This window comes from Odocoileus virginianus, chromosome 14, assembly GCF_023699985.2.
Source record: "Odocoileus virginianus isolate 20LAN1187 ecotype Illinois chromosome 14, Ovbor_1.2, whole genome shotgun sequence".
NCBI classification, from domain to species: Eukaryota; Metazoa; Chordata; class Mammalia; order Artiodactyla; family Cervidae; genus Odocoileus; species Odocoileus virginianus.
Window position 1 is genome coordinate 29,828,399 of NC_069687.1, and position 15,422 is coordinate 29,843,820.

Here is a 15,422-nt window from a genome sequence, read left to right on the forward strand (position 1 = left end):
AATTGATGTTTTTATTGATGCTGTGGTGTTGGAGAAGACTCTTGAGAGTCCCTTGGACTGCAAGGAGATCCAATCAGTTGATCCTAAAGGAAATCAGTCCTGAATATTCATTGGAAGAACTGATGCTGAAGCTGAAGCTCCAATACTTTGGCCACCTGATGGGAAGAACTGACTCATTTGAAAAGACCTGATGCCGGGAAAGATTGAGGCAGGAGGAGAAGGAGATGACAGAGAATGAGATAGTTGGATGGCATCACCGATTGAATGGACATGAGTTTGAGCAAACTCCAGAAGATGGTGAAGGACAGGGAAGCCTGGCATGCTGCAGTCCATGGGGTGGCAAAGAGTCGGGACACGACCGAGTGACTGAACAACAAAAGGAAACATGAGACAAGGTTTGCAGAGGGCTCCTGAGACCCTCTCTTCTTTTGGATGTTGTGCTGTGTGGAAATGAGATTCCAGATCTTACTAAAGATGGCAGGGAAAACAATGAAGGCAATGATACTAGGGGTGTAAAGCTGGGTAGGGAAGTTAAACAGTAGTCCAAGGAAGAAGTGATAGGGTCTGGATGAAAGCAATCGAACGTGGGCAGAAGGAAGGAGATGAGAGTTCTGAAAGTGGAACTAATAGCACTTCACTATTGAGATTCATCACTTTAATAAATATTCACAAAATTTCCAATATGAGCTAGGAACTGGGAACTGAGCAATGAATGAAATCTACAAAGTCCTTCATAAAGTTTCCATTTTAGCACACCCTAGTTAACAAGGAATGAGGCAGAGGTTAATCCATACAATGTCAGCAGTGATAGGCAGTATGAAGAAAAATGAAACAGGGTTTGGGGAGAGTGATAAGGCAGTTGCTATTTTAGACAGGGACCAGGAAAGGACTCTCTGTAAGGGACATTTGAACAGCGGCCAAAGGAAGTGATAGGTAAGTTGTGGGGTCTATTGGTACAGAGGGAGACATACTGGGAGTGGAAGCTGGAGACTAGTTAAGAGGAGGGAAAGTCTAGTAAGACTTTCAAATGGATGATGGTACAGTTTATTGATAAAGAGATATATGTGGATGATGCTAATAACAGGCAGTTATACACAGGAGCTGGTCTAGATGGAGAGGTAGCAGTTATCTGAAGGAAACCTCAAGGACATTTTCTAAAATTTCAATTCAGAGACACCAGCTGAATGGTTTCCTTACCAAATTAAAAGGATCAGACTCTTCCATCTAAGGACATTCATTCTGGTTAACAGTAGAGCCAAATTATTTCAATGAGCAACAAAAGGCTATTTTAGTGCTACTGAAAGAACTTTATTGAAAGCTTTTCACAAATTTAAAAGCAGGAGTAAACTTTATGGGGAATAAAGCTTTATTTAATAAAAAGCAGTATATTAATGCATTTCAAGTATTTTATAAATATATGAGCATTTTAAATTGACAAATATAACATATCAAGTAAATTGAAAGGCAGAAAAACTGCCACAATTTAGTACAGGCAAACTAAAAATATTCCAAAATCAAAAACTATGATAACCATTTTCAGAATTTAGTCATTACTCTATAATCAGTCTTGTTTCCTGGTTAGAATAGTTGGACCACTGTGATAATGTTTTTTTCATGTTTCCATGCACACAATTTTCTGTATTATACTGTAAATGCAATAATCAAATTCATTTGCATTGTGGGGCTTGGAACTTAGAGATTACCTCTAAGTTTATGAATTTCAATAATATTATCTAACTGAAGCTGAATGATCTCTTTCTGGCTGAACCCAAGTTCTTTAAGAATCTCTTCGGTGTGTTCCCCTAGAAAAGGATCCCTTTTAGTCGAAGGGAGAGCTGGGGTGTTGGACAGCAAAGGAGCAGGGCGGGGACTCACACGCTGCTCTGTATCAGTAATAAACGAGCCCCGATCTTTGTTGTGACCATGATGGGCAACCTCTTCAAAAGTCAGCACAGGAGTCACACATGCATCTGTGCCATCAAAGATCTGACACCACTCTGCCTTTGTCTTCTTTGCAAAGATATCTGCAAATTTCTTCTTCATTTCTGGCCAATCCTTTATACTCATCTGATTGGGAAGTTCATCAGACTTTAGCCCAAGTCCTGAGAGAAAAACAGAATTTCTTAAATCAGCATGCTTTGGGTGCAGTAAATATAATCAGTGCAAATGAGTTTTGAACTCATCATACTTGCCCCAAATGGGATATTTTATAAGAATTCTCAAATGACTCAAGAGAAGAAATTCAAACTCAACTTGAAGTTGGAGCCAAAGCTGGAGAAGACAATAGCGTAACGGGACTCAAGACAGACTTTCTAAGTCTTTGAGAGATCTTATTATTTAGATTTCCTCAAAAGCAGTCATTTTTAATTGTCTAGTTCCCAGAAATCAACTTCTTCCCTCTGAGAAGTTTTTCCAAAAGAAACTTCCTCATGAAGTTATTATCTGCCATGTGTGTGCTGTCACTAAGCTGTGTCTGACTCTTTTGTGATCCCCTGTAGTCCACCAGGCTCCTCTGTCCATGGGATTTCCCAGGCAAGAACACTGGAGTGGGTTGTCATTTTCTTCTCCAGGGGATCTTCCTGACCCAGGGATCAAACCCAAGTCTCCTGCATTGGCAGGAAGATTCTTTACCACTGAGTCACCTGGGGAGCCCCAAGACACGTGCCAATTGTTCCGACAGCAAACATGACAGCAAGTTATCAGCCAGCCAATCAACAGGGGACACAGAGCCTTTTTCTCTCTCAAGAACAAAGAGTTCTGAAGGGCCCCTCAACACAAGTGACAGAGAAGATGAAAAGATCTGCCAGGGAATATCACAAGAAGGATGGCTTCTCCAGTCCATGACTTGATCTGTGCTTTCTTTATTGACTACTGGAACCCACCCCTGTAGATACACCCCAACTCCAGTGCTAATTAAATTATACCCAAAGGGCAACTTTGCTGGGGTTTGGTGTAACTGTCATTTTTATTCCCTCTTGTGTAAGAGGGTTTCTAAATGTAAATTATGCATAATATTTTGCATAAGTTTAGCCAAGTTAATCAAGCAATTCTCATTTTTTATCATCCTTTCCTTATCTACCATGTTGAAAAACAATGAGCAATAATTTTAAGCTGCTCTGAAGATGCAGAAGTGCCTACAAAGGTAAGAAGACAGGAATACTATAGGTTCTTCTTAGAGTTTTGAGGGATATAAGGATATAAGAACTCACATAATTCTGAACAGCTGTGAAAAAACACCTGTACAAATACATTGTTCTCTGTAGCCACTTGTCCCATTCAAAACCAGGAAAGATATAAAGCCACAGTTTCAGATTTACCACAGTAATCTAAGAAGAAATATTTCTAAGGATGTCTTTCACTTTGCTTTCTCCTTCTTGATTGTCCCAAACTCTGTGATTAAGAAGCATATAAAATAAGCAGTTAGCCAAAGCACTTAAGTAGACCACGGCTAACTGCTGGAAACATACAGGCATGCTTTTATAAAGTTTTCTATTTTTTTAAAATCAGAATGTGATCAGAATCATCAGCTAAAACTGGAAACAATAGTTCTCCAACAAACACTAAACTTAAGGTTGCACACGTTTTGTTAAGGTACACAGGTTTGTACACTGGAATACTAGAAATCAAAACACTTTTACCCCTGACTCTGACACACCAGCTGTATCAATACAGCTGCTATTTAAAAGGGCAAGGCTGAAGATATTCGGTATTGACAAAAAAGGATGTCTTTGCTATATTTTTTAATAAAAAAGTATTAATTATAAACTTACATGATTATATATTTTATAAATTATACAAATATATAGTTTATATAATTGTATATAAATTATAAAAATTATACAATATGAATACATATATTATACAAATTATAATATGTATATTTATATTATATAGATTATAAAAAATTTAATTGTGTCTGTATGTGTACAGGGAAAATTCTTTTTTTTTCTTTTTTTTTTTCATTTATTTTTATTAGTTGGAGGCTAATTACTTTATAATATTATATTGGTTTTTGCCATACATTGACATGAATCAGCCATGGATTTACATGTGTTCCCCATCCCGATCCCCCCTCCTACCTCCCTCCCCATCCCATCAAAGGCCACATTCCAAACTATCATAAAGTGGAAGGACAAGGGAGAATTTTTACCTCTTACCTTATAAATTCTGTATTGTTTACACTTTTTTCATAAAAAATACATTTCTTTGAATTTTTTCATGTTTTAAAATTATTGTAAAATATACAAAATATTAACATTGATCATTTTAGCCACTATTAAGAATACAGTACTATGTTATTAAGTATATTCATATTATTCTGGAACCATTACCACCATTCATCTCCAGAACTTTTCATCTTTCCAAACTGAAACTGTACCAGCTTCCCTGGTGGCTCAGATGGTAAAGAATCTGCCTGCAATGCAGGAGACACAGATTCAATTCCTGGGTTGGGAAGATCCCCTGGCGAAGGGAATGGCAACCCACTCCAATATTCTCGCCTGAAAAATTCCATGGACAGAGGAGCCTGGCAGGCTACAGTCCATGGGGTTGCAAAGAGTTGGACACAACTGAGCGACTAACACTTTTACTCATTAAACGCCAACACTTATTCTCTGCTTCCCCCAGTCCTTGTTTAAATATCTGTTGAAGTTCCCACTTTCAATTCTTTTGGACATATAACCAGAAGTGGAATTGCTGGATGATATGGTAATTCTATGTTTAACTTTTTGAGGAGTCACCATATCATTTTCCACAATGGCTGTATAATTTTACGTTCTTACCAGTAATGCATGGGGTTCCAATCTCTCCGCATCCTCACCAACACTAATTTCCTGGCTTTCTTAATAATATTTTGAAATTTTAAAGCAACTTAAAAAAATTATCTATTGCCTTCACTACAAGAATCTCATGTCATAAGAGTCTCAGTATTTCCAGATTTCTTTGCCCTGGAAAGCATTAGGAACATAGCATAGAGGACTCTGAGCCTTACAAAAACCTTGTGTATTTATGCTCAGACACTGAGACCTAAATGAAGCTATGGTCTAAAAGATCTCAAAATGTATGCTAAAATAATAAATTAACACTAACTCAGAAAAATCATTACAGATGTGGGCATTTGTCCAAACCACTCTGTTCTATTGTTCTTCTAACTTACAGTTAAGTTGGTGAAGTTAATATAGTTGATCACAGAATGCATTCTGATGCTTATAAAAACCATCATTCCAGCTATATACAGACTACTCTTGAGTAGCACTTTGCATCTCAAAAGCTATCAAACATAAAACTCCAAACTTGAAGCTGGAAGATAAATGTGCTGCAAGCATGTGCTTGTCACACTGCTTCAGCATATATTCTAAAACTTCTTAGAAACTAAAATATCTGTGAAGTAAACTTTAAATTCACATTTCACAGGGACAAAATAACTTCAGTCCAATTATCAGTCAGGGCAAAAGGGATCCCAAATTTTCCTGCTAACCTGTGACAACATATCAATAAGACAAGAATCTGCAAGAAAGGTGAACTGCAGAAGCATCAAGTGATGGTGACATATCCCAACAAACTCTCACTCGCCAAAGTCTCTCTGTGCTCTGGTGACCCCATTATTAAGTACCAGGAGGGACATCTATCTATCAAGGAATAAAAACTGGTAGAACCAGCAGATCATTTCTAGGGAAGAACAGATTGTGGCCATGCAACAGGCAAGATAAATATCCACACTATGAGTATGGGCTTCCCAGGTGGCACTAGTGGTAAAGAACCTGCCTGCCAGTGCAGGAGACATAAGAGATCTGAGTTCGATCCCTGGGTTGGGAGGATCCCCTGGAGAAGGGCATGATAACCCACTCCAATATTCTTGCCTGGAGAATCCCAGGGACAGAGGAGCCTGGCAGGCTATGGTCCACAGGGTCACACAGAGTTGGACACAACTGAAGAGACTTAGCACAGCATTGAGTATGAAATGTAACAAAAACACTGAACGCCCACAAAAAGGATTATGATCTTTTTAACCTGAGCTATTTTATATTTTATAGACCTTTTTTATAAAAGTGCTTGTCAATTTAAAAGATGGGGGAAGTGCCTCACAATATGATTACCATCATTAAACTAATTATAAAGTGGATATATACATATAATAAAAGACATCATGAACTTCAAAAGACCCCAAAATAGAGGCTGGAAAACATCCCCAGAAAAGAGGTTCCTGAAAACTTACTCACCCTTGGGGTTTCCCTGGTGGTCCAGTGGTTAAGAATCTGCCTTGCAATACAAGGGACACGGGTTCAATCACTGGTCCGGGAAGATCCCATATGCCAAGAAGCAGGTAAGCCCATGCACCACAACTCAGGGGCCTGAGCTCTGGAGCCCTTGCGCTGCAACTACTGAAGCTACAAGAGAAGCCACCACAATGAGAAGCCTGGAGCGTCGCAACTAGAGAGTAGGTCCCACTTGCCACAACTAGGGAAAGCCTGCACACAGCAACAGAGACCCAGCACAGCCAAAATAAATAAATAAATCTTTAAAAAAAAAAAAAAGAAAAATTACTCACCCTTGATCAGCAGCTCATAGAACTGGGGCTCTAATGCTCCGACAGCCATGAACCCCCCGTCTGCTGTCCGGTAGGTTGTGTAGAAATGTGCTCCACCATCTATCATGTTCTGTCCACGAGGCTGTGCCCACAATCCTGTTTCTTGGGTTTTCCACAGAAAAGAACTTAGATATGCTGTTCCTTCCACCTTTGAAGAAACAGAATACAATGTGAATCCAGGTAATTCAACTATAAAAATTATGACTGATTCCTACTTGGGTTTTAAAAAAATGTTTGTATAAAAATGTTTATCTTAGAACACAGAAAGATTATATCTAATTATACAACTTCTTTGATATTTTGAGAAAGTGAGTTAGGACAGGTTTATGATAGAGCTCCTGCACTATTCAGATCAGGGAATATTGTTCAGAAGACTTCAAGGAACTACTTCTGCTCTTCCTTTCAAATAATATTGGCAGAATGTTGACAGTTTTTGAAGCTAACTGAGGCTAGCTTCACTAGTAAGCTTACTTCACCATTAGTAAGCTAATTATACATTCTCTTTACTTTCATATATGTTAAAAATGGTCAGGATAAAAAAGCTGAAAATAAAAAGGTTTTCTTAAAAATCTATCATCTGACCTCAATACTTATAAACACATACACACAAACACATGAAGCAGATCACATTTTAAAGGTAAATTGCATGACAGCTATATTTAGTTGACTCTAGTTTTGATACCAAGCGCAAGAAATACAAATTTGAATATTTAACATATTTTAACTTTAATTATCACTAGAAAGTTACAGAATAAACATAACAATGTGGGTGGCAGGTGATAAGGATTTTCTGAGTACAGACAAACTAGTTTGGGAATGCCAGCTTCCCACTAGCCCTGAAATAAAAAGGATTCACATCTCCAGTATGATTATCATGAGACTGGGTGCACTGAACTAACTAAAGAACACTTTCCTATCCTTCTGGCACTCCAGGAAGCAGGCCAGCAAAGCATCCTTGTCTCTGAGGTTATTAAGAGAAAGCATTCCAATCGTGAACATGGGATTTCTCACAGATTCTGGCTATGAAACGAACACAAAATTTAACAGGCAAGAAGACTGCAGTGGGTTGCCATTTCCTCCTACAGGGGATCTTCCCAACCCAGGGATCGAACCCTTGTTTCCAACGTCCGCAGGCAGATTCTTCACCACTGTGCCTGTTGGGAAGCCCATTTTTAGATACGCCTCAGTTTTCCCTTTTAGCTTGAGGAAGCTCCTGAACACTTGAATCCATGGATCTGACTTTGCTGTCACCAAGTAGCGGAGTTTGTATAAGTGGCCTTTGGTGGTGCTGTTTTTTGAAATGGGGTTACACAGATTTTACAGTCCCCACATTTATACATATACACACAAACACACATATAGATACATCTCACACACACACACACATATATATATGTACATTTAATCTCTTTTACACACTGGGTGTACCGATGAGACTATTGAAAAAAGATGTCCTGACAGTGTTATGGGTCTATTTTGGCTCACTCAGGATACAAACAGCTCTAATCTAACTCCACCTTTACTTGGCGCCATAGAAGGACACAGGACAAGACACAGCACTTATAATCCTTATCTCATCAAGAGGCTGCCGAGCACACACCTCTCTTCCCCCCTCATCCACATGCAGTGTATGCTGCCACAGATGACAACCCATGAACAGGGAAACTGTAGCCTCAATTTCCCAACTTTTTATATTATTCTCATCACATAGGCCAATGGCCTGCATGCCAACACATAGTCCCCCAGGTTAGAAGTGTTCCCTTGGGTCAGGAGGAAACACAGTAAAACAGACCCCACATGCCATGTGCGTGCATGCTAAGTTGCTTCAGTCCTGTCTGACATCCAGACTCCTTGTGGCCCAATGGATTATAGCCTGCCAGGTTCCTTTGTCCATGAGGATTCTCCAGGCAAGCATACTGGAGTGTAGGGCCATGCCCTCCCCCAGAGGATCTCTGCAACCCAGAGATTGAACTCAAGTCTCAGGCATCTCCTGTATTGGCAGGTGGGTTCTTTACCACTAGCGCCCCCTGGGAAGCCCTAACTCTACAGTTTCTAAGGGAACAGTCTGATGAAGAGATGACTCCAGGTCATCATAGGCAGGCCTAGGTCATGGATTCTGCTGCTAAAGTCACTTGGAAACTATTGGCCTAAAAGAATAAGATATATGTCCCCCCAAGTCAGCTTCCTCCTTCAGTGGTTCTCCACAGGGTACCAGAGCCACCATCCACTGGGTCTTCTAAGTCAGAGATCAGGGAACCATCCTTGATTCCTTCCTTTCCCTTCACTGTCAAATGTGAATCCTTAAATCCATACCTATTCTACCATTGACCATTTTAGTACTTGCCTTTATCTCTGTCTTGTCTTCATCAAATCCACTCTCCAGCCTACCAGCAAAGATAGGTCCTAATGTAACCTATATAGTGGCACTAGACTGGGCTCTCATCAACTAGCTATGAGAACTCAGGCAAATTTCTTTTTTCTTTTTTTTCAGGCAAATTTCTGAATGTGCTGATGAATCTGTTGAAAAAAAGATGTCCTAAGAGCGTTATGGGTCTGTGCTTAGTTGCTCACTCATGTCTGACTCTCTGCAACCCCATGGACTGTAGCTCACCAGGCTCCTCTGTCCATGGGATTTTTCCGACAAGAACACTGGAGTGAGTTGCCTTTTCGTCCTCCAGGGGACATTCCTGACCCAGGGATCAAACCCACGTCTCCTGTGTTTCCTGCACTGCAGGTGAATTCTTTAGCTGCTGAGTCATCAGGGAAGCCCTGTTACAGGTCTAACTGGGTTCAGTAACAATGTATCCCAGGAGAAGGGAATGGCAACCCTTCCAGTATTCTTGCCTGGAAAGTCCATGCCCAAAAAAGCCTCATGGGCTGCAGTCCATGGGGGTCACACAACTGAGTGCACATGTGTGAGGGGTCTGCAGGGAGACGGGTTGGTAAGAATAAACAAGTAGAACTGGAAACAAACAATCTATTCCAAGTGAAATTGCTGTTTTGGGGATTAGGAGAAATCACACAGAAGTGCCTAGGAGAACATGAAGCAAGTGCTCCGTGTGTGAGTGAAGACACTGAAGCATCCTGACATTCGAATCTCTGCTACACAGTGCAGCAGGAAGGTCTAGACTGGTCCATTTCACTTCAGCATCATCAAGAATCTCCTCTTCCTGCTAAAGGAGACTTCCTGAGCCCAGTTTTGAATGAAAATCTCTTAAAAATCATATTCAAAGCACAAGACACAAGATGGGGAAAATCGCTGAAACACAATGTAGTAATCAGGTGAGTCATGCACAGTTTAGAAAATTGACTCCACAAACAGATGATCAAAATATGACATTCTGACACATGTCAAACATATGAAGGTATTTTAAAGAGAAGGCTATCTTTGGTAACTTGAATTCAAATTTCAAATCTAAATTTATCTCCTGTCTTGTTCGAAAGAGGATTTGAGGCCTCCATATCTCAACCTTAGGAACAAACGCGAGGCTTAGCGTTTCCCCCAGTAAAAACTTACCATGCTTGCATCGATGACCTGACCTTTGCCAGACCGTGTGCGTTCAAACAGTGCCATAACGACGCCCAGTGTGCACATGAGGCCACCACCACCAAAATCAGCCAGGAGATTCAATGGGGCATATGGATTCTCACCACTTCTGCCACTTCTTGATAAAACACCTATACTATGAAAAAAAAATATGGAGGACCATTAATGGTAAATTTAAAGTGTATTTTAAACTTTTATTTTTTTATTTTTGGCTGTGCTGGATCTTCATTACTGCTCGGGCTTTTCTCTGGCTGCATTGAGTGGAGGCTACTCTCAATTGCAGTGCATGGGCTTCTCATTGCAATGGCTTCTCTTGTTGCAGAGCACAGGCTCCAGGACACACAAGCTTCAGTACCTGTGGCACGTGGGCTCAGTCATTGTGGCTCTGGGGCTCTAGAACAACAGGCTCAACTATAAGCCTACAGTTCACAGGCTTAGTTGCTCCGTGGCATGTGGGATCTTCCCGGACCTGGGATCAAACCCCGTGTCTCCTGCACTAGCAGGCAGATTCTTTATCAATGAGCCATCCAGTGGTAAATGGGCTAAGAAGCCCATTTAATGTGTACTTTAAATAAATACATGAACATCTTAGAAGGAAAACCAATCTCTCTAGCTACTAGTTGTAAGTGAAAATTAATATCTAATGCCTTTCTAAATCTAAACTTGTTCAATATATTTATAAGATGGCTTTCCTTCCAACAAATTTCCTTGGTTTTTTTTAAAATGTCTTTATTTTCTTTAAAACTTTATTCCTACTAACATTTTCAGAATTCTATTGCTAAGTTTTTATTCACTGAGTTGTGTGTGGGGGGGGATGGTTGCTATCTACTTAGTTTATAATTTAACAATGGTATAAGGCACTTCCATTCTTACTAGAAAGAGATGCAAGAAAACAAACACAAGAAAAAGAAAAGGAATTGCATTTTTAAATAGATGTGAAAAATCAACTCTCCACTCACTCTTTTCCTCAACCTTTAAATATGTACACAGAATATTTGAGACTTCTTTTACTCAGCAATATGGTTCTTAGAAATCTAGAATTAGGTCATTCTAAGAGCTTCCCTGGTGGCTCAGGGGGTAAAGAACCTGCCTGCCATGCAGGAGACTCAGATTCTATCTGTGAGTCGGGAAGAGCCCTTGGAGAAGGGAATGGCAACCCACTCCAGTATTCTTGCCTGGAGAAGTCCATGGACAGAGAAGCCTGGTGGGATACAGTCCATGGGGTCACAAAGAGTTGGACATGACTGAGTGGTTAACACTTTCAAGATATGTTCACAGGTGAAAACCATGGGATTTTTCTAGTATTCATAGAATTTCTAAAATCATGACTCAGTCAACAATTCACAATAAAGTAAGGGGGTACCAGAATCAAACTATTAATATATCTTTGCATACTACAGAGCAACCATTTCTACTATCAATAAGTCTCTTACTTCCTAGCAGGGTCTTGCTGGAGAATTCACTCCACAAACATAGTCAGTAAATGTTACTAGTGCATGTATTACCCCTCCCTGTGTTAAGGCAGGGGAAAGTGAAAGTGTTAGTTGCTCAACTCTTTGCGACCCCAGGGGCTGTAGACTGCCAGGCTCCTCTGTCCATGTATTCTCCAGGCAAGAATACTGGAGTGGGTGGCCATGCCCTCCTCCAAAGGATATTCCTGACCCAGGGATCAAACCCACGTCTCCTGCATTGCAGGCAGATTCCTTTTGATCTGAGTCACTGAGGCTGACAGTGACTGTTCCAAGACAAACCAATCTTTTTTAAAGAAGTACACACTCAAAGAAAAAAAAGAAGTACATGCTCTTTATTAATTCCAACAAATATTCCAAACTTCACCTTTAAAAAATTCTTTCTAATAAGTATAGCTGTAGATCTTGACTGGGGGAAAAAAAAAGAGGGAAGAGAAATTTGGATTTTTTTTTTCAACACACCTGACAAAGCCAAAAAGTTGATGTCATGTCCGGCTACCTTGGAGAACCTTCCCGACTGGCCGAATCCACTCAATCTGGCATAGATAAGCCTCGGGTTCTCCTTCTGGAGAATCTCTGGACCGAGCTGGAGTTTTTCCATCACCCCTGAAGAGAAAAGTTATGTTCTTTTTTTCAAGACAGCATGAACTGAAGATGGGTATAATCCCTCCTTTGTGGCAAATATAAAACAGCACTTTTTTGCAAGGAAAACTGGTAACATTTGTTGTGAGTTTATAACGAATATATTGCCAGTAATTAAAAACCCAGACAGTGAAGCCCCCATTTTTGGAATGTGGGGCAAATCCCCCCACCCCAAGAATGCTATTTAACTCCAGCACTGCCCTACATCCTGCAGGCATACCCAAGCATCTTCAGAGTGGACATTCCATCCCTTCAGTCAGCCCCTTCAGAGTTGCCCCAGTTCGCTCCTAAGTAATTTATTAGAAATGGTCTGTTCTTTTGGAAGTTACTCTGAGTGTTTAGTTGATTAAAAACTCACTTTGGGAAGCTGCTTTTCCGTTCAGGACCTCTTCTATGTCTACGCCTGCACGGCTGCCTGCTATACTTATGCCTGCATATACTCCATCTTCCCAAACAGCTCAGGTGCTCCTCTGGCAGGATTCATGCCTCATCTGTTTCCACAGGCCTCTAACACGCCCAACAGTTCCTCTACAAAAAGGCTCAGTACACATATCTGGTGGAAGAAGGGTTAGCTACAACAGCATTTAACTGCTCTTAGTTATCAGCGAGTACAGGTGACTCTTGAACAAGGTGAGTTTGAACTGTTTGGGTCCACTTACATGAAGTTTTTCAGAAGTAAATACTACAGTATTACACAGTCTGTGGTTGATGAATGCTGAGGAACTGTGGAGGACCATTGTAACTAAAGAACAGGTTAGCCCTGGTTTGTTCCAGGGTCAGTCAGTATTTATTCTGCTAAAACCAGGGAACCTAAGGAGTCCTGGGGTTAAAGATATAAAATTAGATAATAAAACTCACTGACTTTGTTTCCACAAAGCTATGATAAGTTACAAAAGGATTCTATTCCTAGACTTGTGGTTACCAAGGGGGAAGGATAGGAGAGGGATGAACTGGGAGCTTGGGATTAGTAGATGCAAACAAGTATATACAGAATGGATAAACAATAAGGTTCTACTGTATAGCATAGGAAGCTCTATTCAGTATCTTGTGATAAACCTGTGATAAATGGAAAATATGAAAAAGAATATATATGTAACTCAGTGGCTCTGTTGTACAGCAGTAATTAACACAACATTGTAAATCAACAATACTTCAATTAAAAATAAACTCTATTTCTTTAACTAGAAAAACATCAGCCTCAATCCACCCCAACACCCCCTGCAGCTATATCTGTATTCACAGCTCCACCTCTCCCCTAATACTAAGACAAATTATTTACCCATGTGGAGCCTCCTTCAATTTCAAGTTGTGTGTTATTAAATTATAATAAAATCCTAATTACTAAATTATTATTGTTGTAATCTCAGATCTGAGGGCGGATGTGTTCACACATTTAAATACGCCTGGTGCCCCACACAGCCAATTCATTCCCCATTTACTGACTTCCAGCATATACCAAAGCTCGGGATTTGTACTTGAGCAAGAGCAGGTGTCTGAGCAAAGGTCAAAGTGGTGCTAGACCCAAACATCAGCTTTTTAAAGGCTGTTAAAACTGTTATCAAGGGCGCTGCAGCAGGCGTGCAAAGAATCCAGAAGTCACAGAAAGGAGGAAGAATGATAGGACTGATGATAATTGAAAGCTGGTAGTGGAAAAGAAAGATTTGGGAGCCTAGACAAAGGTACAAGTTTTTCATTCAGGCAACTGGGTGGACATTGGTTCTATTGACTGAAATGATACAGAAAGAGGAGAGGACATTTTAGTAGGAAAGAGGTGGGGCTCAGTTTGGAATATGTGGAAGCTGCAGTGCCCAGGAGACGGTCAGATAGAAGTGGGCAGAACTTGCCTATTCCGGAACTCTGTGGCTCTAAAAGAAGGGGCCAAGTTATAGACCTGGCCATCACCTGCCTATAAAAAGTAAAAATAATAGAAATGGATAAGGGCTGCAAGAAGCAGAGTGTAAAGGAAATTGAGCAGAAGCTGGAACCTGAACACCAGCATTTAAGGCAGCAGGTGTTAGCCTGGCTTTACCCAGGTACACCAAGCTCCAAAATTTAGCAGTTTGACTGTGAACCTACATGCAGTTTTCCAGGGAGAGAATCTATGGCTTTCGTTTGTTTCTCATAGGGTTCATGACCTTCACTTAATTAAGAAACGCAAATGTAAAAGAGTAACTAAAAAAGGAGGGGAACTTGGGAAGGAGTCAGAGGGAGGTATAAAAAAAGTGAGGACAACACCATATCTCGGACTCCAAGAGTGGAAGATCGTCTCAGGGGGCGATCGATCAGCAACATCAAATGCAACAGCAAGGTCTAGAAAGTAGGGACGGAAAGGGTTCAGGTGGCAACAGGGCAAAGGTTATGCGGGGTGCAGTCCCAAACGGTCGGGCGCGGCGACCTCCCTTCTGCGGGGACCGTCCCCTCTCTGACCCCGCGTAGGGGCAGGGGGCTCACCGGGACGGAAAGGATCCAACATCACGTCCGCCCGGGCGCACAGGCGTCGCAGCACCGCCACTCCCCGCGGCCGCTTCAGGTCCACCGCCAGCGAGCGCTTGCCTCGGGCCAACCTGCTCACGTCGCTGCGGGTGCCGGGTCGGTCCACACGCACCACCTGCGCCCCGAAGTCCGCCAGGACCATGCCGCAGAAGGGAACCGGGGCCAGGCCGGCGAGTTCAACGACTGTGATGCCCCTAAGAGCCATGTACCCCGCGTCTCCTGACAAACCGAAGAAGCAGCAGCTGCCAGAACTTCCGCCTCTACTGCCAGGCGTCTGCCCCAGACGCACGCTCCCTCCCTCGTGGCCCCGCCCCCACGCGCCTGCGCGCAGCCGCAGAGCCTGCGAAATTCTGCGTCTTCGGACCGCCTCCGGATCTGCCCAGTTAAGTGGACTGAGGTGGCTTAGATTTTAAAACTAGGGGATCCTAAATTGTGCCCTAGGGCTTGACCTGGGGGGATGGGGGTGGGGGTGGGGCCCATGGCTGGTCCTGGATGTCTCAGGATGGTTTTACTTTCCTTGCAGCCCCAGCCGCTGTGCTCTATGGACGCGTTTATACCTCTCTGGCCTTGAAAAACATGAAAAATATATAAATATTTAGGAATAATGTTAAAGTGTTGTTTTTAGCTATCTGGGGTTAGTATCCTGTGTTTTTGCAGCCTGAGTTTCCGCCCTTTCACACCAAGG

At 41.6% G+C, this 15,422-nt stretch overlaps 1 protein-coding gene across 1 annotated transcript; it reads right to left on the bottom strand.

Moving 5' to 3' along the window:
- Positions 1–1,286: 1,286 nt before the first annotated feature.
- Positions 1,287–15,021, bottom strand: AMACR (alpha-methylacyl-CoA racemase). The gene is made up of 5 exons (XM_020871295.2): positions 14,696–15,021; positions 12,065–12,208; positions 10,104–10,264; positions 6,548–6,734; positions 1,287–2,102 (listed from the first exon to the last, which is right to left on the bottom strand). The coding sequence occupies exons 1-5, from the start codon at positions 14,940–14,942 to the stop codon at positions 1,693–1,695; spliced, it is 1,149 nt and encodes a 382-aa protein (XP_020726954.2). The 5' UTR covers positions 14,943–15,021; the 3' UTR covers positions 1,287–1,692.
- Positions 15,022–15,422: the final 401 nt, after the last annotated feature.